This window comes from Scyliorhinus canicula, chromosome 15 (genome assembly GCF_902713615.1).
Source record: "Scyliorhinus canicula chromosome 15, sScyCan1.1, whole genome shotgun sequence".
Lineage (NCBI taxonomy): Eukaryota > Metazoa > Chordata > Chondrichthyes > Carcharhiniformes > Scyliorhinidae > Scyliorhinus > Scyliorhinus canicula.
Genome location: NC_052160.1, coordinates 32,669,890 through 32,694,795, shown reverse-complemented (window position 1 = coordinate 32,694,795; position 24,906 = coordinate 32,669,890). Strand labels below are relative to the sequence as shown.

Sequence of the window (24,906 nt, the reverse complement as noted above, 5' to 3'; positions counted from 1 at the left end):
CCAACGAAGGAGGCGATGGTGAGGCAGAGCTGGGTGTTGTCAATGTATATGGGCCTCACGGTAGCATGGTGGTTAGCATCAATGCTTCACAGCTCCAGGGTCCTAGGTTCGATTCCCGGCTGGGTCACTGTCTGTGTGGAGTCTGCACGTCCTCCCCGTGTGTGCGTGGGTTTCCTCCGGGTGCTCCGGTTTCCTCCCACAGTCCAAAGATGTGTTGGTTAGGTGGATTGGCCATGCTAAATTGCCAGTAGTGTCCTGAAAAGTAAGGTTAAGGGGGGGTTGTTGGGTTACGGGTATAGGGTGGGATACGTGGGTTTGAGTAGGGTGATCATTGCTCGGCACAACATCGAGGGCCGAAGGGCCTGTTCTGTACTGTACTGTTCTATGTTCTATGTTCTATGTTCTATATGCAAACGTGTTTTCGGTTGATGTTGCCAAAAAGAAGCATGTGGATGAGAAATGGAAAGTGGGTCAAGATCTGATCCCTGGGAGCAGGGGAGAGATTATTGCAAATGATTCTGAACATCTCTGTCTAGAATTGATCATGAATAAATATAGTAAACATTAACAGCCCAAACACAAATACCTTTGGAACACAATTTGTGATCAATTTTCAAGTAGATTCGAGCTCATATCCAACTACGATCTGAATCCAACATAGTAGATTACCACTAAAACCTGACACGTTGATCTTGTGTACTTGTTTATCAGGTTATATCCTTTATTTATATCGTGTGTGAGTGGTGCGCCTATCTCTGGGCCAGTAGCTCGAGACTCAAGCCCCACTGCAGGACTTAATGGCCTCAGAAAGTGCATTCATAATCTGATCAAACTGGTTAATTATCAGTCTGTAAATTTCCAATACGCCTGCTAGCAGGTGTTAAGAGTGGGAGAATTTCCTAGTCAGCTATACTGTAAAAGGCAATGGTAAACCACTGGAGTACTTTGCCAAACATAGCTATGGACCAATCCAATGGAAATCCATAGCCGCCAACTCCCCCTTAAGTGCATGATACCTGGAGGGGGGGGGGGGGGGGGAAGGAGAGGGAGAGAGAGAGAGAGAGAGAGAGAGAGAGAGGGGTTCTTAATATTGGTGTATTTCTCATGAGAAATTTTCTTTCCATGTTTATTAAAATTTTAACTTTGTCTTGCTTGCTACTACTTATTTTAAATGAACACACCTTACAGTTCTTTGCTTTAAAATTTCCCACCCTAAAGTTACCTTTCAGCCGAATGTGAAATTACACGTGGTCTCAACTCTTTGCTACCAGGTTAACATTTAACCTGAGCGTTACTGACTTGCTCGACGGAAGATTTAATCTTTTTCCTCGTGCTTCTCATTGTCCCTACTTATGTCATCACAGATTATCACATTATAAATTTCCTGTTTAAATAATTCATACCTACATAGTTTGGGTTGTTTAAATACTTCCATGGCTTCACCCAATCACTATTTTCATTACCTTTCATGGTATTCTTCATTCTTCTAACACTAGCATTGTGCATCCTCTGTTCCTTTTTCCCCATCATAAACGGTTGCATTTTCAGTCATCCAGCCCTCATGCTGTACAATTATCTCTTTAAAGCTCTTCACATCACCGCCACCCACCCCACCTTTTCTTTACAACCCCTCTCTTTTGACCAAAAGCATGGTTTCTTTGTCTGGGTGTTCCTCCATGTGTCCTTGCAAGTTAACTTGAGATTGCTTTTACATTGGAATTACAACATAAATGTAAATGAAAGCAATATCTGTGTATCATTTTGTCATTTTAGTCACTTCTACTCTAATGCTTCAGCAATCTCCGTTTCTGTTGTTAAATCCATTTACTGAACAGTTGCTATATCATCTGGTCAATCCACCATTTGATTAGCAGAACTCAAAAAGATAACTATTAGTATAAAAATTTTAAGTAGCCCGTATTATATTTCGTATTGTAGAATTGCTTCTGAATATAGGCCTAGATCACAGCCTGAAATGAATTAACCAATTTATTTGAAATACTTTCTTAAAAAACGTTCTCCATAAAATAGAAAGAAATGTAATCGATATTTAGCTTTTCAACAAAATAATAAAAGTGAACAGCCAAGTATATGAAACTCATGATCTAAATTCAACTAAAAAAGTACATTTTGAAGATGTGTTTACTTACTTTAAAAAAAAATCATACTCCCAACAAGCAATTTATTATCCCAGATTAAATTAAACAATCAACTCTGTCAAGACATTGACGGCAGAATTAGCAATGTCACAAATTGTTAGGATATAAATTGCATGCGCTTTGCAAAGTTATTTTGGAAAAGGATGAAAAAATTCAGTGAATTAAAGAAACAATACTCTCATTTTTTTTTTACACTATTCAACTGAAAGAAGAATTGTTCAAAGATTCCTAGGACCAATTGTCCATTATATCATGTGTATATTGTACTCTGGAACCCTGTTTAAGAGTACATTTACTCAGCTTTTTCTTTGCCTCAACATCTCCAAGTACAGCTGGAGTGACTTCTGAATGGAATCTTTACTGATGAAATTAACAAAATTTTGTATATCTGATTCCCTGTTGGTCAAAAGTCGATCAAGTGTGGGCTTCCTCATCATGGATTTGGTAATTTGCCGAGCATGATCTGTGAAATAAATTATATGGTAATAGAAATGGAAGACATAATCCTAACTACAATTAATATATTAATATAGTCATTTCTGTATTCAAAATTGGCAATTCAAAACAAAATTGCCATTCCAACTTGCTAAGTCATGTTGAGTCAAATATTACACCTTGGTATTTTTCTTTAAGAATTGTATTCGAGTTGGGTACATCCAGCGAATTGACCCCATTTTAAGCACAGAGTAGATCCTACTAACAACATGCTGCCTGACAATGAAACTGACAGCAGGTTACAAAGTTATACATAAAACAATTTAGTTATCAAACCGCCTGCCACTCATAAAAAGACAATAAAATTATAAAATTCAAGCCGCTATGTGGACTTATTGGAATACAAATTAATGATGGCACGGAAGTTACACAACTTAAATCTGTCATGTTGCTCAGTTGCTGATCTCGGGTGGCTTACTCTGGAGAGGTGTCAAGAAGCAAATTCAATTATTAATTGGGCATGCAAAATATATTTTATCCATAAAGAACATCGAGCCTGAATTACACGGTTATTATGACATGCTGGACATTTTAACAGGGCCATCGTTGTAAAGAGGAACCATTTACATGAAACCCATGATTAAATTTGCAAAAAGCTTCTGCTGTACTGTAATTCTACTTTATGTAAAACAGTTCCCAAGTACATTCAGCTGATTTTCATCAAAAATTATTATTTTATGGAAATACTTTAAAATTTATTTTTATTCAGGAATAACAAATAATTTCCCAAAAAGATTAATCAGAACTATTGTACATTTTACCACTTTCAAATTCAAAACAGCTTTACCTGGAATAGCCAACCATTCTGACATTACACTCAAAGCTGTTGGCATAATTTTATCTTGAACTACCAGTTGATCAACAAGTCCATTTTGCAAGGCCTCTGAAGCGCTGTACATGATACCAAGCTGGAGGGAACGCTCCGTGGCTCTCTTTCCAATGATATTCATCATGGTGTCCTTGAACCTTTGATGATGAGATAAAAAATAAGCAACAACTTGGAGCCAAAAGCAATAATAAAAGTTCAGCTACTTGATCAAACAGTTATTGAAAAGTAATTGTGTGAGAATATGACACAGAGGACATTAAGGCATAACCCAATCATCATCAGTTACTTTGAAAAAGTGTTTTTGCCTCCCACACAATTAGTTGGCATCCCACTCACCTTCTCTTTGCTCCCAGACCTAACCTCTTCCACTACCTTCCCAATGCAAGGTGCGATTGAGACCAGCAGTCGGAACATTAGTGATTGGAGTGCATCAATTTCCTGACCAGATTTGTCAGGGCAGCAAATCAGCTGGTGCAACTGAAACTGGTCCTGCAACTGAGCTTTTGCTCTCATGATTAAATGGTGCATAAATTGCACATGCTTTACAATGCCAGAAAGATGAATGAAGTGTTCGCCAGTCAAGGAAATATGCATACACAAAGACTGATCAAAAATACAGAGAAGTTAAAACACAAAGAGGGATATGGAGGAGACATCAAACTTACTGAGAAATGGAGACAGACGTTGTTAGAAATACTCAAGACAGATTTGGAGATGACAGCAAGAGAAAGAAGCAGAGAGAAAAATAATGAATTACAAATAAATGATTTACTGAGATAAACATTGTGATAAGAAATATATTTTTTTCTCTCATTGCAAATCAACTAATGCAAGTAAAATCCAACTGCTGCCGTTTATGAGGACATACCAGAATGGTGCCACAATTCCAAGCTTGGTCTCATTTAGGCCTATTGCATATTTTGGATTATCTGCCATAATTCGGTAGTCACATGCCATGGCCAAGAGGCACCCTCCAGCAGGGCTGGCTCCCTGGAATAATAATGGAACGGCAAATCTCAAAAGATGGACAGAAATCAACAGCATCAACTGTGTTACTTCAAAATCAAGATATCTAACCATGTTTTTCTTTAAAACAATTGTTGGAATAAAATGGCCATGATACGATAAGCATCTGTGACTAGGAAACACAGTGAAATAAATACACATACTGAAGAAGAACTGGTGTTGAAAGCAATGTGTGCCGGGCAGGTCATTTGTGCAAGGCACTCTATTGTTTCAAAGAACAGGAAGCTTTGCTTGAATCAAGTAAAGTGAAGAGGTAAAAGCACCTTCTGGAGATGCTGGAAATATGAACTAAAAACAGAAAATGCTGGAAAAGCCCAGCAGGTCTGGCAGCATCTGTAGAGGGGGAAAAACAGAGCTAACGTTTCAAGTCCATATGACTCTTCTTGGGAACTAAGAGGGGTAGGCAGCAACAGGGATACAGATACAGGCTATGGGTTTAAAAAAGACCTGCTACCTCATGTGACCTCTTCCAGTCTAAACTTTTATCTATTTTTTATTTTCTCTCATCTCTTTGTGCTTCAATTTTAAATATTTTTGCTGCAACAGCGAATGATAATCATTCATGATGTTTATTATTACTTCACAACGTTGGAAGTATTGTTGGGAGTCACACCTTCAAAAGGTTTTTTGATATCACGAATTGACATTGAAAATCAGTCTGAACTGACTGGATCAATATTTTTCCATGTTCCAGTTTACTATTGTTTTTAACAGGTATTTTGAATACAGTCTCAGTGCTAGGCAACAATCTACGCAATTTGAAAAACGTACAGACCATTTGTTGTGTCACTTACATTGATTGCAGCTATTGTCACCAGATTGGATCCGTATAATTTCAACCATATTTCCTGAACCGCTCTCCAGAACTCCCCAGTGTGCTCTGGTGTCTTCCCATACATCTCATTGATGTCCAAACCAGCAGAAAAGATCCGAGGAATAGACTAAAATTAAAGTATTATAATTAAATTTCTTCCTCACAAAACAAAAAAAAAATCTATATTGGGGATGAGCTAGGTTAATATTGTAAATTTTAGATTGTAGTCTTTTAAGATGAAATTTCTCATTCTACTTCATGCTCATTGCTGTTGGCACTTCAGTGAAGACACCTAGGGCGGGATTCTTCAGCTCCACCTGCCCAGTGACCGGAAATTCCCACCTGAGGTCAATGGACCTTTACATGGTTTGCGTTTCATCCATGGTGATTTTGCGGTGGCCGCAGCTGAAGAAGCCAGCTCCTAATGGTCACATGCAGCATTGTTTTAGTCGGTGACTGCATAAACAATGCTGTATAATTATGCAGAATCCTAATTTTGTCTGACAGTTACGGGCAAAACGCGGCATCAATAGATTTACACGGGCTTTCTCTTTTGCTTAACAAAATCACAATATTTCACTTGCACTTTTTCCTCTATTTTCCAATGGAAACAGTTTCTCTATTTACCTTTATTAAAACAAATTTAGAGTACTCAATTAATTTTTTCCAATTAAGGGGCCAATCCACCTACCCTGCCCACGAAACCCACGTAAACACGGGGAGAATATGCAATCTCCACACAGACAGTGACCCAGAGCCGGGATCGAACCTGGGACCTCGACGCCGTGAGGCAGCATTGTTAACCTTCTCTCTTAACTATTCCCATTAGTATCTTGAAAACACAGATCAAATCACCCCTTAGCTTCTAAATTCCAGGGAATACAACTCTGGTTTGTATTATCGCTCCTTGCAACTTAACCCTGGAGTTCAGGTATCATCCCGGTAGATCTACACTGCACTCCCTCCAAAGCTAATACATTCTTCCTATGTTTTGTCGTCTAAAATGTCTCACAGTACACCAGGTGTGGTCTAACTGGGGCTTTGCACAACTGCAGCATAACTTTTACTCTCTTGTAATGTAATCCTCTAGGTGTAAAGGACAGCATTCCCTGAGCCATTTTTGATTATTTTCAATACCGGTTCATGACATTTTTTTTAAATATAATTTTTATTGGAATTTTTTACAGAAAATATAAAACATAACGACAAACAATGAAATGCAACAAAATAACCCATAATAACTGTAACATCCCCAGACCGTATCGACGCATGTATCCCATCCCCCACCCCCCTAACCCCAATAAACAAAAGAACTTAAAAATAAATTTAAATTAAATAAACAAACATAGTCATCGTCCGCCCCCCCCTCACATTTTCCCTCCCCCTTCCCCCCCTCCCCCTTGGGTTGCTGCTGCTACTGTCCCCGTACCCTATCGTTGAGCCAGAAAGTCGAGAAAAGGTTGCCACCGCCTAAAGAACCCTTGTACCGACCCTCTCAGGGCGAATTTGATCTTCTCTAGCTTAATGAAACCCGCCATGTCATTGATCCAGGTCTCAACGCTTGGGGGTCTCGCATCCTTCCATTGTAGCAAGATCCTTCGCCGGGCTACTAGGGACGCAAAGGCCAGCACACCGGCCTCTTTTGCCTCCTGCACTCCCGGCTCCACCCCAACCCCAAAAATCGCGAGTCCCCATCCTGGCTTGACACTGGATCCCACCACCCTCGACACCGTCCTCGCCACCCCCTTCCAGAACTCCTCCAGTGCCGGGCATGCCCAGGACATATGGGCATGGTTCGCTGGATTCCCCGAGCACCTGACACACCTGTCTTCACCCCCAAAGAACCTACTCATCCTCGTCCCAGTCATGTGGGCCCGGTGCAGCACCTTGAATTGGATGAGGCTAAGCCGCGCACACGAGGAGGAAGAATTAACCCTCTCCAGGGCATCAGCCCATGTTCCGTCTTCGATCTGTTCTCCCAGTTCTCCCTCCCACTTAGCTTTCAGCTCCTCTACTGACGCCTCCTCCGCCTCCTGCATAACCTTGTAGATATCAGATATCTTCCCCTCCCCGAAAGCACCCTGTCACTCATCCCCCTCGTGGGAAGCGAAGGGAATCCCTCCACCAGCCGCCTAGCAAATGCCTTTACCTGCAGATACCTGAACATGTTCCCCGGGGGGAGACCAAATTTCTCCTCCAACTCCCCCAGGCTCGCAAACCTCCCATCAATAAACAGGTCCCTCAGCTGTCTGATGCCCGCTCTGTGCCAACCCTGAAATCCCCCATCAATGTTCCCGGGACGAACCTATGGTTCCCCCTTAACGGAGCCTCCATTGAGTCCCCCACTTCTCCCCTATGTCGCCTCCACTGCCCCCAAATCTTGAGGGTAGCCGCCACCACCGGACTCGTGGTATACCTCGTAGGAGGGAGCGGCCACGGCGCCGTTACCAGGGCCCCCAGGCTTGTATCTCCACAGGACGCCCTCTCCATCCATTTCCATGCTGCCCCCTCCCCCTCCATTACCCACTTGCGCACCATCGACACATTGGCCGCCCAATAATACCCCGAGAGATTGGGTAACGCCAGCCCCCCCCCATCTCTACCCCGCTCCAAGAAGACCCTCTTCACCCTCGGGGTCCCATGCGCCCAAACAAAGCTCATGATGCTGCTAGTCACCCTTCTAAAAAAGGCCCTAGGGATAAAGATGGGCAAACACTGAAAAAGGAACAAGAACCTCGGGAGAACTGTCATTTTGACGGACTGCACTCTACCCGCCAACGATAGCGGCACCATGTCCCACCTTTTAAATTCCTCCTCCATCTGTTCCACCAGCCTGGTCAAGTTAAGCTTATGGAGAGTCCCCCAACTCCTGGCCACCTGCACCCCCAGGTATCTGAAACTCTTCACTGCCCTCTTAAATGGGAGTCTCCCAATTCCCTCCTCCTGATCATCCGGGTTTACTACAAATACCTCACTCTTGCCTAAATTTAACTTATAGCCCGAGAAGCCCCCAAATTCCGCTAACAGCTCCATCACCCCCGGCATTCCCCCTTCTGGATCCGCCACATACAACAGCAGGTCGTCCGCATACAGCGATACGCGATGTTCCTCCCCACCCCGCACCAGACCCCTCCATCTCCCTGACTCCCTCAACGCCATAGCCAAAGGTTCAATCGCCAGTGCAAAGAGCAAGGGGGACAGGGGGCACCCCTGCCTGGTCCCACGGTAGAGCCTAAAGTACTCCGATCTCCTTCCTTTGGTAACTACACTTGCCATCGGAGCCGCATAGAGCAGCCTCACCCGTTTGATGAATCCCTCCCCGAACCATTTGATGAATCCCTCCCCGAACGGTTCATGACATTTTAATGGTCTATGTACCTGGACCTCCAAGTCTCTTTGGACCTTTACTGTTTCCAGCTTTTTACCTTTAGAAAGTAGCCGGTTCTAATATTTTTAGGTTCAAAGTGGATCTACTAACATTGAAAATCATTTGCTGCAGTTTTGCCCGTATCTCTATAATGTCATACTTTCATCTACACTCCTTCCATTGTGGTCTATCTTTGCATCAACAAATTTGGATACATGGTTTTCTTTCCTTCATCTAAGTTGTTAATAAATACCCGCCAGATCCTGCCAACTAGAGTACCTGGTGCACAGGGCAAATTTCAACATTTGTGAATGATGCAAAACTTGGAAGTATTGTGAGTAGGTTAGTGGGGAACTTCAAAAGGCACAAACAGCTTAGTGGACTGGGCAGACATGTAGCAGAAGAAATTTTGGTATGAAGAACATGGAAAGACGATATAAAATAAAGTGTACAATTCTACAAGTGTTGACTTTGAGCTTTGGCATAGAATCACCCAGACTCGAAATGCTAGCTACCTTCTCTCTCCACAGATGTTGTCAAACCTGCTGCGATTGTTCAGTATTTTCTGTTTTGTTACAATTCTGAGGTGGGTGCAGGAGCAGAGGGACCTGGGTGTATAGGGACATAAATCCGAAGGTGACAAGACCGGTTGAAAGAGCGGTCAATAAAGCATACAGTATCCTAGGCTTTACTAATAGGGATGTAGAGTACAAAAGCAAGGAAGTCATGTATAGAAACTAGTTCAGCCTCAGATGCAGAATTGCAACCAGTTCTGGCACCACATTTTAGGAAGGATGTGAGGGCATTAGGGAAAGTGCAAAATAGAATCACGCAAATGGTTTGAGGAACAAATTTAAGTTGCCTAGGTGGATTGAAGAGGTTGAGACTGCTTTGCCAGGAGAAGAGAAGGTCGAGAGGAGATTTGACGAAGGTATTCAAAATCATGAGTGATCTGAAGAGATGTTGATAGGGAATAACTGTTCCCATTGGCAGAAGGTTCGAGAACTAGATGGCAAAAGAAGCAATGGAGATATGAGGAAAAACATTTTGACACAGTGAGTGGTTAGGATCTGGAATTCATTGCCTGAGAGTATGGTGGGGGCAGGGTCAATTGAGGCATCCAAAAAGATTTGGGTTATTAGCTGAAAAATAAGAATGTGCAGGGCCAAGTGGAGAAGGCAGGGGGGTGGCACGAGGTGAATTATTTCTCTGGAAAGTCTGCACGGGCTGAATGGCCTCCTTCTATGCCATAACTATTTTGTGATTCTGCCAAAAGCAAGGAAGTTATGCTAAACCTTAATAACCCATTAGTGAGGCTTAAGCAGGAGTGTTATGTCCTATTCTGGGCAACACACATTTGCAAGGATTCAAAGACCTTGGAGAAGCTGCAGAAGAGATTTATTAGAATGGTACTAGGATTGAGGAATGTAATGTGGAGAGACTAAAGAAGGTGCAGTTCTCTTTAGAGTAGAGACAATTAAAGAGAAAATTTGATAGAGGTGTTCAAAATCATGAATGTTTATGAAAGAGTAAATAAGGAGAAACTGTTTCCAGTAGCAAAAGACTTGGTAACCAGAGGGCACAGACGTAAGGTCATTAGTAAAATAACACGAGTATTTTTCCAGGGAGTGGTTTTGATCTGGAATACACTGTCTGAAAGGATGATGGAGGCAGAGTCACAGTAACATTCAAAAGAGAATTGAATAAATACTTATAGGAAAGAAAACTACAAGCTGTGGGGGCTAATTAGACAGTTTACTGAAGAACAGGCACAGTCCTCCTTTATTGTATCATTCTATGATTCCACCAACCAGAACTATCGATCAGATTTCCATACATACAGAAGTGATAACTACACCCCGACACTCTCGGTCCATCTCAAGTTTCTCCATACTAATGGAAAATTCTGTGAGGAATTCCAGGCTTAGACTGTTAACTGGAGGCTTCTTCATCTGAATTACCGCAACACCTAATAAAAAGTTACAGAAAAGATTTTTGGTCACCAAAGCAAATAAAAGATTATTAGTCCTTTTAAATAATAAAAAGTGTAATATGACCACCGCAATATAATATTTCACAAACAAAAATGTCACAAGTCGAATTCAAAGTGATAAAATAGACACTGGAAGTACTGAATAATTTTGCTCAGAGGGAATGGATCCTTTGTACATTCAATTGTTAACATTTTTAATTGCACTGATGACTGATCCACTACTGCTCGAATAGTTCACTGCCCACTCTGGGACCACTATCAGCGGAGATGCTTCAAAATACGTTGTCAGCTTCACTCAGTTAGAAGCACTTTGCCCTCTGTGTGAGAAGATTTAAACCCCCATCCCAGAACTTTGGCATATAATCTAGCTTGCCATTTCAGTGCAGCACTTGGGGAGTGGTACATGATGCCAAATTGCTAGTTTGTCACATTTCGCTTTTAACATTCCAACACATAGTTGCAGAAACTGTTATAAATAATTCTTAAAATTCACATATTTTAGAACATTACAGCACAATTAAGGTAGCATTAATTTAAAATATCTGTCATTGTACAATTAATAATAATTCACACTCTCATACATGAAGTATGTAGTTACTGTGCAACCCAGTTACATAGCTGCCCGTCACTGAAAAGTATCAGTGACCAGCTTGCTTGCACTTGATGCAACGAAAATTTGCTTACCCCGGGTTCCCAAGATACTGATGTTATAGGACAACAGGGAGTGTCCTGTGGATTGAAGTGGTTGGGTTTGTGCTCCCGTGGCCAGTTGCTTCCTTAAAGGGTTACATTGTGCTGGGTGAGCTTTCACAAACGGGGCTCAGACTGGTGTTTCCCAGTTTCAGGTGGACACACACTTAATGAGCAGATATTCCACCTGTTTCAGCTACATTGGCTGTAGATGGGCCTGACTCCACCAGGGAAAGGTTGTGCATCCTCCTGCAACTGTTATCGAGTTGTACTACCTGTTGGTGATTGAGGGGTTTCCTTTCTCTCCAGGAGACAGACGGGAAAGTACTCTGCTAGGCCTTCTAGAATCATGAGATCTGTCTTATTTCTGATGATCTCCCAAAGTGCTGTTCAGAGTGGCCAGATGTGGCAAAATGACCAAAATATGGGTAGGGAGTTCCCCTCTGTCCAAATCCTTCTAGCAGTGATCTCTTGTGTGGAGGAGTGGAACTGTGGAGTATGTGCAACATACGGTAGATGCAGGGTTTCATTCTGAAATTAACTTTGTGAATTTTGCTGTACATGGTGGGAAGAGACTGACTGCATTTCCTTTGCCATTTTTCCTAACAGTCAACCTCGCTCATGATTCCAAGGAGTCCTTCAGGGTTTCAGTCCCGCCATTGATTATAGACGAGTTTGGAGTTGCTTTAGCAAGGGTATGTTGGGTAACTAGAGGAAGAGTTGCAAGGAGTTGGTTCACACTGACATTTGCAAACTTGTGTAGGTTCTGTAGGGGCTGGAGATAATGATACCGGTTATGTTGGGTGACATGAAATTTATCAAGAACTGGAGGAAGTGCATAGTCCGGTGAGCCCTTTCTCAGGTCAAACACTGCATTCAAAAAAGGCAATCTTTTCTGAGAATTACCCATTACTTTACATTGGGGAGAAGGCTGGCCTAGCCTCTATGATATTGAAGGAGGTAACAAATTTGTCTCCAAGTCTGAAGTAGCAATAGTAAGTTATTTCCAGCTCTCTACTGGTCTATTTTAAAGGCTTATGAACAATGTGCTGCATAAAGAAGTTCCGAATTCCATTCCCAACCACAGTGGTGTTCTGGGGTGGAGATTGGAAACCAGGTCACCAAAATAAGGCAAGTTGCCCAGCGATAAGGGAAAATTAGTCTTTCCTCTTGTTTTGGGAGCTAGGGGTATTTGAGAAGCATTCATGATCTTTTGTCCACCAAGAGGAACTTGGAAATACAACTATTTGGGTAGCTGGGTGAGTGCCTTGACAGGCAGCATTTGAAAAAAAGTAGAGCAAGTTGGAAGATTGCTGCATAAAGTAAAAAAACGACTTGACCCTTAAAAAATGTTTGTGATGGAGAAAGTTGAAAGATTACTACATAAAGTAAAGGCTTGTCCCTGCAAAAATGTTTGCAATGTTTGGTAGGCTCTATCCTGGTGATATTCATACATAATTTTGCATTATAAATTCGAAGAAAATGCAATAGTTGTGAAAAAAACAAGTATTTCCAATAAACTTTCCCTGATGAATTTCCTTTGACTGAGATAAGTTTAGCCATCCAAAGTCTCCATTCAGTTAGGGTCTCAACTTTGCCTTCAGCCCTTTTTCCATAAATTACTGCATTCATATTGGCTTTGGATCTGAACATTGTTCTTCCTTTTAATAATTGATAACCTGACTTCCTTCAGTTATCCTTCTGAATTGTGTGCTCACGGGTTGTGTGTGCCATTAATGCCAGCCACCCTACTGATTAAGAAACTGCAATGGTTATCAGGTATGACACTCGTATAATTTCTGAAGAGAGGACAACTCTTGTTCACCATACACAAAAGCAACATCCTGAATTACCCCCATAATGGCTTATTACCCAACCACTGACATGTACCATTCCTGAGCAATGGATGTGGACAACATAATGAGTGCATACAACTTTCTGCAAATTGAGCCACCTCATTGGGCTGTTTGAGTCTAAAGCTGTCAATTCAATTAGAAAATTTTAAAAATACAAAGGTTGGTTGTTGTTCTATGTCTAAGAGGGTGGTGTCCTATGGCTGTCCAGAGAGCAGATAACACTCGCAAGTTCAGCTGAGGCATCCAAGAGGGAATTGGATTATTATCTGAAAAGGAAGGATGTGCAGCACTACAGGAAGAGAATTGGGGGACTGAATTGCTGCTGCAGAACTGTAACATTCTATGTTTCTGCCCTGAAATAACCACTCCTTGAACCTTAATATGTACAGATGATTCTATGGTTCTATGAGGAGGATCATTCAGCCCAAATATCCCAGGGCTTACTTCCGTAGGTCTCTTTTGCAATTACTCCATGATAGAAAGGAAAGTATGAGAGTCTGAGCTTCAGTTTATGATATGCATGCGGATTGAACTGCTACATTCCATAGATATTATACATCTAGAATTCTATACTGGAAAATAAATGACATAATTGATGTTCCTGTGGTAAACCATGTTATTGTATTATATTCACTGTGCTGTATTGTACATGCCTGGGCTTGTCCAGGCTGGCTCCGCCTGTGGTCCTCCCCTCAGGCCTCTGTATAAAAGTGACAAGTCTCCGCCTCCGGACCCAGTTCGGGTCCAGAGGTAGGAGACTTGCTGTTTAGTGTATTAAAGCCTCAGTTATGGTTATCACTCGTCGTCTATTATTGATGGTGTATCAATTTAATACACTAAACTTCTAAAGATGGACTCTTCACTCAAAATGAACTCCTTACTCAAGCCTGATCGCTTGCAACTGGACCCACAAGCAGCTGACGCTACAGAGACTTTCGAACACTGGCTAAGCTGTTTCGAGTCGCTCGCGTCCTTCAACGAAGACTTCACAGACCTCCAGAAGAAGCAAGTCCTCCATGCACGGGTGAGCCCAAGAGTCTTTAACCTCATCAGGGACACCCCGTCGTACGCGGAGGCAATAACGCTGCTAAAAGGACATTACGTGAAATCCGTTAACCAGGTCACGAGACGCCAACGCCCTGGGGAATCACTCACGGAAGTCCTGTGCGCTTTGCGCATCTTCTGTCGGAACTGTGACTGCCTGGCGATATCGGCTACCCAGCATGTGGTGCTGCTGATCAGGGACGCCTATGTCGCGGGCATGCCCTCGAACTATGTACGTCAGCAATTATTAGAAGGGGGGACACTTGGCCTCCCAGAGACAGTACAACTCTCCAACTCACTGGAGGTAGCCTCCCAGAACATGGTGGGCTACACCTCCGACCGCGCGGCACCCTTGTGGGCGCAGCCATCAACCGACCCGGGTGCGACACAAGCCTGAGCCGCGCAGAAGCCCACCAACGCCGGAGTCCCGAAGTGCTACTTCTGTGGAGAGAGTAATCACCCCCGACAACCCTGCCAGGCACGGAACGCGACCTGTAACAGCTGTGGGAAGAAGGGCCACTTCGCAAAAGCCTGCCAGGCCCGATTCCCCCCCCCCCCCCACTAAATCTTCTAGGCCCAGCAGCGCTGCCTGTCGGGGCCACCCCCAGCTGCTGCGCTACCCGCCATGTGCGACCTGTGGGTGCTGCCATCTTGGACGCCGTCTTACACCTCACCCGCCACGTGCGACTCATGGGGGCCGCCATCTTGGGACCACTCCGCGGCCTCCTGGGAGCCCTGCTCACCTGACCGTACACTGGCCGCCGCCATTTCCAGCCGGCCTACCGACCGCCTTCCGACACTCGCCTCTGTCATGCTCGACCAGTCCCGGCCGCACCACCTCGCAAAGTCCACGATGAGCGTCCGGATCAGCGGGCACAAGACGGCCTGCCTTTTCGACTCAGAGACCACGGACAGCTTCATCCACCCAGACACGGTAAGGCACTGCTCCCTCCCCATCCTACCCGCGACCGGATCCCACGCAGTTGAAATCCGGGGGTACTGTGTTGCGACCCTCATTGTGCATGACGTAGAGTACACCAACTTTTGGCTCTACGTCCTACCCCACCTCTGAGCTGCCCTATTACTGGGGCTCGACTTCCAGTGCCATCTCCAGAGCCTTACTCTAAAGTTCAACGGACCCCTGCCCCCCCTCACCGTCTGTAGCCTCGTGACCCTTAAGGTCGCCCCACCCTCCCTCTTCGCAAACCTCACCCCGAGCTGTAAGCCCGTCGCTACCAGAAGCAGACGTTACAGGACAGGGCCTTCATCAGGTCATAGGTCCAGCGACTCCTGCGAGAAGAGATCATTGAGGTTAGTAACAACCCCTGGAGAGCCCATGTGGTTGTCGTCAAGACTGGGAGAAGCACCGGATGGTCATCGATTATAGCCAGACCATCAACCGGTACACGCAGCTCGATGCGTACCCCCCGTCCCCCGCATATCTGACATGGGTCAATCAGATTACGCAGTTTCGAGTCTTCTCTACAGTCGACTTGAAGTCTACGTACCACCAGCTCCCTATCCGCCCAGAGGACCGCCAAAACACTGCCTTCGAAGCAGACGGCCGCCTCCATCACTTCCTCAGGGTTCTCTTAGGCATCACCAACGGTGTATCGGTCTTCCAAAGGGAAATGGACCGAATGGTTGACAAGTACGGGCTGCGGGCCACGTTCCCGTACCTAGACAACATCACCATCTGCGGCCGTGACCAGCAGGACCATGACGAGAACCTCTGGCGCTTCCTCCACACTGAAAAACTCCTGAACCTAACTTATAATAGAGAAATGCGTCTTTCGCACAACCCGCCTGGCCATCCTCGGCTACGTCGTGCAACACGGAGCCCTAGGGCCCGACCCCGACCGCATGCGCCCCCTCCTGGAACTCCCCCTCCCCCACTGCCCCAAGGCCCTGAAGAGATGCCTGGGGTTCTTCTCTTACTATGCCCAATGAGTCCCCAACTATGCGGACAAGGTCTGCCCACTGATCAAGTCCACCACGTCTCCCCTGATGACTGAGGCCCGACTGGCCTTCGATCGCATCAAAGCAGACATCGCCAAAGCCGCGATGCACACTGTGGATGAGTCCATCCCTTTCCAAGTGGAGAGCGATGCGTCGGACTTTGCCCTGGCCGCTACACTCAACCAGGCGGGCAGGCCCGTGGCTCTTCTTCTTCTGTACCGCCATGCCTCCGAAATTCGACAGTCCTCCGTCGAAAAGGAGGCTCAGGCCATTGTAGAAGCTGTGAGACATTGGAGGCATTACCTGGCCGGCAGGCGATTCACTTCATGTTCAATAACACACAGCGGGGCAAGATTAAGAATGACAAGATTCTGAGGTGGAGGATCGAGCTCTCCACCTACAGCTATGATATCTTGTATCGACCCGGGAAGCTCAATGAGCCCCCAGATGCCCTATCCGGCGGTACATGTGCCAGCACACAAGTAGCCCACTCCGGGCCCTCCACAACTACCTCTGTCACCCGGGGGTCACCCGCTTTTTCCACTTTATCAAGGCTCGCAACCTGCCTACTCCATGGGACTGCCAGGTCTGCGCGGAGTGCAAACCGCACTTCTGTTGGCCAGACAGAGCACATCTGGTAAAGCTCCCGCCCTATTGAACGCCTCAGCATGGACTTCAAAGGGCCCTCCCCTCCACTGACCGTAAATTGTACTTCCTCAACATTGTTGGCGAGCACTCTAGATTCCCCTTCGCCACCCCCTGCTCTGACATGACCTCTGCCTCCGTTATCAAGGCCCTGCACAGCCTTTTCATCCTGTTCGGGTTCCTCGCCTACATCCACAGTGATCGGGGCTCCTCCTTTATGAGCGACGAGTTGCGTCAGTTCCTGCTCAGCAAAGGCATTGCCTCCAGCAGGACGACCAGCTATAACCCCTGGGGAAACGGACAGGTGGAGAGGGAGAACGCGAGGGTCTGGAAGGCCGTCTTCCTGGCCCTACGGTCGAAAAGTCTCCCAGTCTCCTGCTGGCAGGAGGTCCTCTCCAATGCGCTCCACTCCGTCCGGTCGCTTCTATGTACGGCCACTAACGAGGCTCCTCATGTTTGCCTTCCCAGGAAGTCCACTTCCTGGGTCTCGTTTCCGACCTGGCTGACAGTCCCGGGGCCCGTCCTTCTCCGCAAGCATGCAAGGAGCTGGAAAACTGACCCCCTCGTCGAGAAGGTCCTGCTGCTCCATGCAAACCCCCAATATGCCTATGTGACACACCAGGATGGTCGGCAGGGCACGGTCTCCTTTGTGATTTGGCTCCTGCAGGCTCCCCGGCGACCATCACCACCACACCCCACCCTACACCATCTTCCCCAACCTCCCTCACGAACTGACTCCCGCAGGCCCACCGAGGACAAGCACAACCACCTCTGCCCATTCACCACGCCCCCCCCCCCCCCTTCGCCAACTCAACATCTGGCTGAAGAAGTCAACACGGTCCCAGAGGCACAGGTCTCAACGCCGGCGCCCACACCACAGCCGGGACTGAGGCGGTCACAGCAGAAGGTCAAAGCCCCCAACAGACTTGACCTTTAAAACACTTCACCCCGCCGGACTATTTTTTTTAAACAGGGGGTGAATGTGGTAAACCACATTATTGTATTATATTTACTGTGCTGTATTGTACATGCCTGGGCTTGTCCAGGCTGGCTCCGCCTGTGGCTCCTCCCCTCAGGCTTCTGTATAAAAGTGGCAAGTCTCCGCCTCCGGACCCAGTTCAGGTCCAGAGGCAGGTTTGCTGTTTAGTGTATTACCTCAGTTACGTTTATCACTCGTCGTCTATTATTGATGGTGTATCAGTTCCCAAATGTAGAATGATCTCACAACTAACTGGATATCATGTACCATTTTTACACATTACCTGTTTTAAACTGCAACGCATTAGAGACATACATACATGTACTTCTGAAATTACCTGTGTTGCTGTCCAGTTCCACTGTCATATTCTTATTTGCGAACAGTCTTCTCTGGTATGATGAATTGCATGGCAACTGGGACAAAATCCTTGTTGGTTTACATTGTAAACTTTTAATACCATAATATGACAAGTGTCCTGAAACACAAAAAAAAATTCACAGCGACTAAACGATCAGGGAATAAGGGCATCTGATCCCAGTCGCTTCTCGTCATTGCAAATCAGTGTAGGTGTTTTCAACTCTCAGATAAAAGCAAATTACTGCAGATGCTGGAATCTGAAACAAAAAGAGAAAATGCTGGACAATCTCAGCAGGTCTGACAGCTTCTGTGGAGAGAGAAGCCGAAGGAGATAGAGCTAACGTTTTGAGTCGGGATGACTCTTGACCTGCTTTTTGTCCAGCATTTTGTCTTTTTTGTTTACAACGCTTATAAGGTTAAAATCTTGCAGTAGCAAGCCCAAAATCAGCTTCCAGATGAGAACAAGTGACAGACTGTGCTGACAGATACACCACAGAACTATTCCCAATTATAAACCAAATAACAGTTCCCACGAAACAAAAAACTCCATGTTAAATTCAAGAAGAAACCAGCAAAGAGAAAGTCCCCATGACTATCAATAACAAGTCTCAGAAACAAATCCTTGATAATAAACCCGAACAATAAATTCTAAAGTACCTGATCTCTCCTGGAAGCAATATACTGGTGAGAGGATAAATAGAACAGTAGGGTGGTTTTAAAATAGACTGGTCACGAGAAGAGCAAGAAACAAGGAGTATAGAGGTGTACCCAACAGCAGGCATACTGAAAGGCAGCACTTTGCAGCAGAATTAAAAAGGACGATAATAAGGAGTAAGAGTTTAAAGGTGGGCTGTACTCAGGAGTGGAAATAAGCATCTTAAAATAGAAACTCAAGAAACACTCAGAATAATCTAGGTGATCTACAGATCCAAAGTGGCAGAATTACATTACATTGTAAAACGTGTGCTTAAATAAGGACACAGGAGGGTGGCAATCTCACAGGGCATAAATTAGTGCTAAGGGACAGAGGCAACATTGCATGTTATATAAAACAATTGGAGGTAGGACGGCACGGTGGCGCAGAGGTTAGCACTGCTGTCTCATGGTGCCGAGGACCCGGGTTCGATCCCGGCCCTGGGTCAGTCCATGTGAAGTTTGCACATTTTCCCGAAGTCTGTGTGTGTGTCTCCCCCCCCCCCCCCCCAAACCCGAAGATGTGCAGGGTAGGTGTATAGGCCACGCTAAATTGCGCCTTAACTGGAAACATTTTTAAAAAACAAATGGAAGTAAGGTCAATCTTGTTGTAACGGTGTTGTGGACTGAGATAAGAGATGAAAAGACGTTAGCTGCTGGAATCCATGCCAGATCACCAAGTCATGTTGAGATTACAGATGTGAAACAATTCAAAAAGGATTCCGGAGGTCAGTTTGATCATCAATATGACTTTCTGGGATTTTAAACTAACAGAAATTAAGGAGCTGAATGGGGAGGGTAAGCAGAAACAAAAAGATTTATTTGGGGGAGGTTGGGAAGACATCCTGCATGAGGGAACTGTCAGAAAGCCTGATAATTTTAAGGGCAAGCTGTAGAAATACATGGAGGAGAAAGAAATAGAAGGTTTTCCCAATAGGGTTAGATGCAGGGGGTTGGGAGAACACTTGTGTCACACAGGAAGTCAGACTGAATGGCTGGTTCCAATGCTGTACATTCTGCGTATTTCTATGAGCCAACTGAGCTTGTGGATAAAGGGAATGGAGTAAACATTGGTTATTTAGATTTCAGTGAGGCTTTTGTTACAGGGCTGTTTGTGAAGTTGGTCTATAAAGTAGAAGCGGACTGGTAAAGATGCAATGAGTCGGGGAAACATGAATTGCAGGAAGTAATTAGAGCATCTGCTAGGATCCTTTAATATTCAGATTCTATATCAATTCCTTTAGACAGACGGGGCAAAACTTCAAACTTTACTGATGACACCAAAGTGGACATTGGTGGGGGTTAGACAAGAGCAAGTTGATTGTGTGAAAAGAACTTGAAGCAGATTGACAGACTGGCTGAGAAATGACAAAGAATTCAATGGTGATAAATGTATAGTGGAAGGGGTTAGTGAAGAAAACCCTAAAAAGGCTAAAAGCAGAGACTTACAGACACACTGTAAACACCAGCAGTAAATGAAGCTAACACAGGTCAGGCAATGTACCGACAGTGAATTATCACTATGTAGTGGTTGCAGTATTGGTAATGAGCAGTGACTGTGGTAGGGTGCTATGTGGTGTGCACTGGCAGTAAGTGAATTACATGGCTGGCAGTGAGCAGTGCACAGGCACCAGGCTGGGGCAGAGCAGGGTTAAGGCGCTGAAAGTGGCAGATTATGGGGTACAGACACGAGTGAGCAGGGTACAGGCCCTGGACTTGCCATAAACAGAGTGCAGAAACTGGACTGGCAATGAGCAGGGTACAGGTAAGACGGGTGTACAGGTGCTAGACTGACAAGACACAGATAGAGGAGCTGGACTAGTGATGAACAAGTACAGGCACTGGACCAGCTGTCAGTGGGATACAGGCGTCGGAATGGCTGTCAGTGGGGTACAGGTGCGATACATGGGAGTCAGTGGGATACAGGCGCTGGACTGTCAGTCAGCAGGGTACAGGAGCCAGACCAGATGTCAATGGGGTACAGGCACCGGAATGGTTGTTAATGGGGTACAGATGCTGGACTGGCTGTCAGCGGGGTATAGGTGCCAGACTGGCAGTCAGCGGAGTACAGGAGCCAGACTGACAGTTAGCAAGGTACAGGAGCAAGACCAGCAGTCAGCTGGTTACAGCCGGACTGGCTGTCAGCAGAGTGGAGGTGCCGGAATGACAGTCAGCAGAGTACAGGTGCCGGACTGGCAGTCAGTGAGGTACAAGCACTGGACTGGCAGAGTCGGATGCAGGTGCTGGACTGGCAATCAGCAGTGTACAGGTACTGGACTGCAGTAAGTGGGGTACAGATACTGGACTGGCAGAGTCGGATGCAGGTGCTGGACTGGCAATCAGCAGTGTACAGGTACTGGACTGCAGTAAGTGGGGTACAGACACTGGACTGGCAGAGTGAGGTACAGGAACTGGACTGCAGTAGGTGGGGTACAGGTGCTGGACTGGCAGAGTGAGGTACAGGTGCTGGACTGGCAGAGTGAGGTACAGGTGCTGGACTGGCAGAGTGAGGTACAGGCGCTAGACTGGCAGTAAGCAGGGTACAGGCACTGGACTTGCAGTAAGTCGGGTACAGGAGCTAGACTGGAAGTCGGTGGCGTACAGTTACTGGACTGGCGGACAGTGGGGTACAACCACTGCACATGGCAGTAAGTGCAGTACACGCACAGGACTGGCAGTTCATGGGGTAGTCACTAGACTGGCAGCCAGGTGCAGGCGCACGACACGGCAGTAAGTGGAGTACAGACACTTGACTGGCAGTGAGCAGGGTACAGACTCTGGACTGGCAGTGAGCAGGGTACAGACTCTGGACTGGCAGTCAGTGGGGCACAACTCTGGACTGACAGTGAGCAGGGTACAGACTCTGGACTGGCAGTGAGCAGGGTACAGACTCTGGACTGACAGTGAGTGGGGTTCAGGCACCAGACTGGCAGTCAGTGCGGCACAGACACGGGACTGACAATGAGCAGGACGCAGTCTCGGGATTGGCAGTGAGTGGAGTACAGGCACCAGACTAGAAGTCAGCAGGGTACAGGTGCCGGAACAGTTGTCAGCACCAGACCAGCTATCAGCGGGGTACATGTACCAGACTGGCTGTCAGTGGGGTACAGGCACCAAACTGGCAGTCAGTGGGGTACAGGCACCCAACTGGCAGTCAGTGGGGTACAGGCACCAGACTGGCAGTCAGCATGGTACAGGCACCGGACTGGCAGTCAGCGTGGTACAGGCACCGTACTGGCAGTCAGCAGGGTACAGAAGCCGTACTGACAGCCAGTAGAATAAAGAAGTCGGCCTGGCAGTCAGCGGGGCACAGGAGCCGGACTAACAGTCAGGGGTGACAGCACCGGACTGACAGGCAGCGGGGTACAGCACTGAACTGAGAGGCAGCGGGATATAGGCTCTGGGCTGACAGGCAGCAGGGTACAGGCGCACAACTGACAGTTAGCAGGTACAGGAGCTAGACCGGCAGTCAGCTGGTTACTGGAGTCGGACTGGCTGTCAGCAGAGTAGAGGTCCCAGAAAGGCAGTCAGCGAGGTACAGGCGCTGGACTGGCAGTCAATGAGGTACAGACGATAGACTGGCAGTCAGTGGGGTACAGGCGCTGGACTGGCAGTCAGTGAGGTACAGGCGCTGGACTGGCAGAGTTGGATACAGGTGCTGGACTGGCAGTCAGCAGGGTACAGGTACTGGACTAGCAGAGTAGGATACAGGCACTGGACTGGCAGTGAGCAGGGTACAGGCACTGGACTGGCAGTGAGCAGGGTACAGGCACTGGACTGGCAGTGAGCAGGGTACAGGCACTGGACTGGCAGTGAGCAGGGTACAGGCACTGGACTGGCAGTGAGCAGGGTACATGCACTGGACTGGCAGTGAGCAGGGTACAGGCACTGGACTGGCAGTGAGCAGGGTACAGGCACTGGACTGGCAGTCAGTAGAGTACAGTTACGTGACTGGCAGACAGTGGGGTACGATAGCACATGGTAGTAAGTCTAGGACAAGCACTGGACAGGCAGTTCATGGGATAGTCACTAGACTGGTAGGCAGGTCTGATGCTCGACATGGCAGTAAGTGGAGTACAGGCACTTGACTTGCAGTCCATGGAGCACAGACACCGGACTGGCAGTGAGTGGGGTTCAGGCACCAGACTGGCAGTCAGTGTGGCACAGACACTGGGCTGACAATGAGCAGGATACAGTCTCTGGATTAGCAGTGAGTAGGGTACAAGCACCAGACTAGAAGTCAGCAGGCTACATGTACCAGACTGGCTGTCAGTGGGGTACATGAGCGTGACTAGCAGTCAGTAGGGCACAGGCAGCAGACTGGCAGTCAGCAGGGCACTAGGCACTGGACTGACAAGCAGCTGGGTATAGGAGCCGGACTGACAGACAGTAGGGTACAGAAGCCAGACTGACAGTTAGCGAGTAACAGGCGCTGGACTGACAGGCAGCGGGGTACAGGCTCTACACTGACAGGCAGGCAGCGGGGTAGAGGCTCTGGACTGACAGGCAGGCAGCGGGCTACAGGCTCTGGACTGACAGGCAGGCAGCGGGGTAGAGGCTCTGGACTGACAGGCAGGCAGCGGGGTACAGGCTCTGGACTGACAGGCAAGCAGCGGGGTACAGGCTGTGGACTGACAGGCAGGCAGCGGGGTAGAGGCTCTGGACTGACAGGCAGGCAGCAGGGTACAGGCTCTGGACTGACAGGGAGGCAGCGGGGTACAGGCTCTGGACTGACAGGCAGGCTGCGGGGTACAGGCTCTGGACTGACAGGCAGGCTGCGGGGTACAGGCTCTGGACTGACAGGCAGGCTGCGGGGTACAGGCTCTGGACTGACAGGCAGGCTGCGGGGTACAGGCTGTGGACTGACAGGCAGGCAGCGGGGTACAGGCTCTGGACTGACAGGCAGGCAGCGGGGTACAGGCTCTGGACTGACAGGCAGGCAGCGGGGTACAGGCTGTGGACTGACAGGCAGGCAGCGGGGTACAGGCTGTGGACTGACAGGCAGGCAGCGGGGTACAGGCTCTGGACTGACAGGCAGGCAGCGGGGTACAGGCGCTCTGTGGGTGTAATGAATCTGAATTTCCAGATGATTTCCCTAATTCTCTGCGTTGAGTCTCCCAAACTCCGCCCTGGGGCCACATGTTTGCCCCGGGGTGTATAAACACCGTCTTATTCTATGCACTGAACTCCAAACCAGCAGCCGAAGTTCCCTCCTCCCCTTTGGGGTTTTTGCTGTGACACACCTGAGCAAAGCGTCTGCAACCCCTTGAGCAGAGCCGCCATTCTCCACCGGAAACCGGAAACCGGAAATAGAGAGCCGCCTTTAGCGCCACCAGCCGGGAATACCGGTATTGCAGCCAGGAGACCACAGGCAGTTTATTATAGTGCTGTCGTCTTGTACTGCCAATGGCTATGCAGTCCTGTACAATAGACTTTCACTGCTAATGGTAGTATTCTCCATATGCAATTCACATAATCACCCAGTGCCTCTAGAGAGTTCCTAGGGAATGCAAATCCGCAGCACTGCCTTTTTTCAAACATTATTTTACTGTTCATCTTTTGGTGAGATTAAGGGAAGGCAACGTCGCCATGGTCCCAGATTATCATAGGTTGCTTTCCCCTTTGAGGAGGAGAGCTGACTGGTGGTGATTTAACCTGAGGATCACCACACCGCAGGCAAGGGGTAAGGTTGAGAAGGCAGGGCCTTTATGGTTATAAAGAGCCTCACTGCTTTCTGATTGATTGATTAGCGACCAATTAAGTTACATATTTTGAGGAGAAAATTGCTCCCGTTTTGAGCAGGTGTAACAGACGATATTAGGGACGATGTTCATCTGGGATCTTGCAGCAGGACTAGGACAATCACCTGGTGTAAAGAAAATCTAAGTGAAAGGATAATGTTGATTATCCCAACATGCTTCAGATTACCAATAAACAGGACGTGAAGCAGCAAAAGTGGTTATCTCACAATATTAATTGTGATCTATTGTACTCATTACA

The 24,906-nt window shown here is 46.9% G+C and overlaps 1 protein-coding gene across 1 annotated transcript; it reads right to left on the bottom strand.

The window, feature by feature from the left end:
• Window positions 1-1,974: 1,974 nt before the first annotated feature.
• On the bottom strand, window positions 1,975-24,222 carry eci1 (enoyl-CoA delta isomerase 1). The gene is made up of 7 exons (XM_038820257.1): window positions 24,150-24,222; window positions 18,194-18,331; window positions 10,532-10,659; window positions 5,304-5,450; window positions 4,352-4,473; window positions 3,442-3,620; window positions 1,975-2,622 (listed from the first exon to the last, which is right to left on the bottom strand). Exons 1-7 carry the CDS (start codon window positions 24,187-24,189, stop codon window positions 2,456-2,458), a joined length of 921 nt encoding a protein of 306 aa, XP_038676185.1. The 5' UTR covers window positions 24,190-24,222; the 3' UTR covers window positions 1,975-2,455.
• Window positions 24,223-24,906: the final 684 nt, after the last annotated feature.

What these genes read in the sequence shown, in the direction of transcription:
- eci1 (XM_038820257.1), bottom strand. Translation starts at nt 24,189, where the DNA reads ATGGCGGCTCTGCTCAAGGGGTTGCAGACGCTTTGCTCAG. An exon ending in GGAACTGGACAGCAACACAG is followed by an intron (nt 10,660 to 18,193) that starts GTAATTTCAGAA and finishes ACTTTTTATTAG; the next exon opens with GTGTTGCGGTAATTCAGATG. An exon ending in GGGGTGTAGTTATCACTTCT is followed by an intron (nt 5,451 to 10,531) that starts GTATGTATGGAA and finishes CTTTAATTTTAG; the next exon opens with TCTATTCCTCGGATCTTTTC.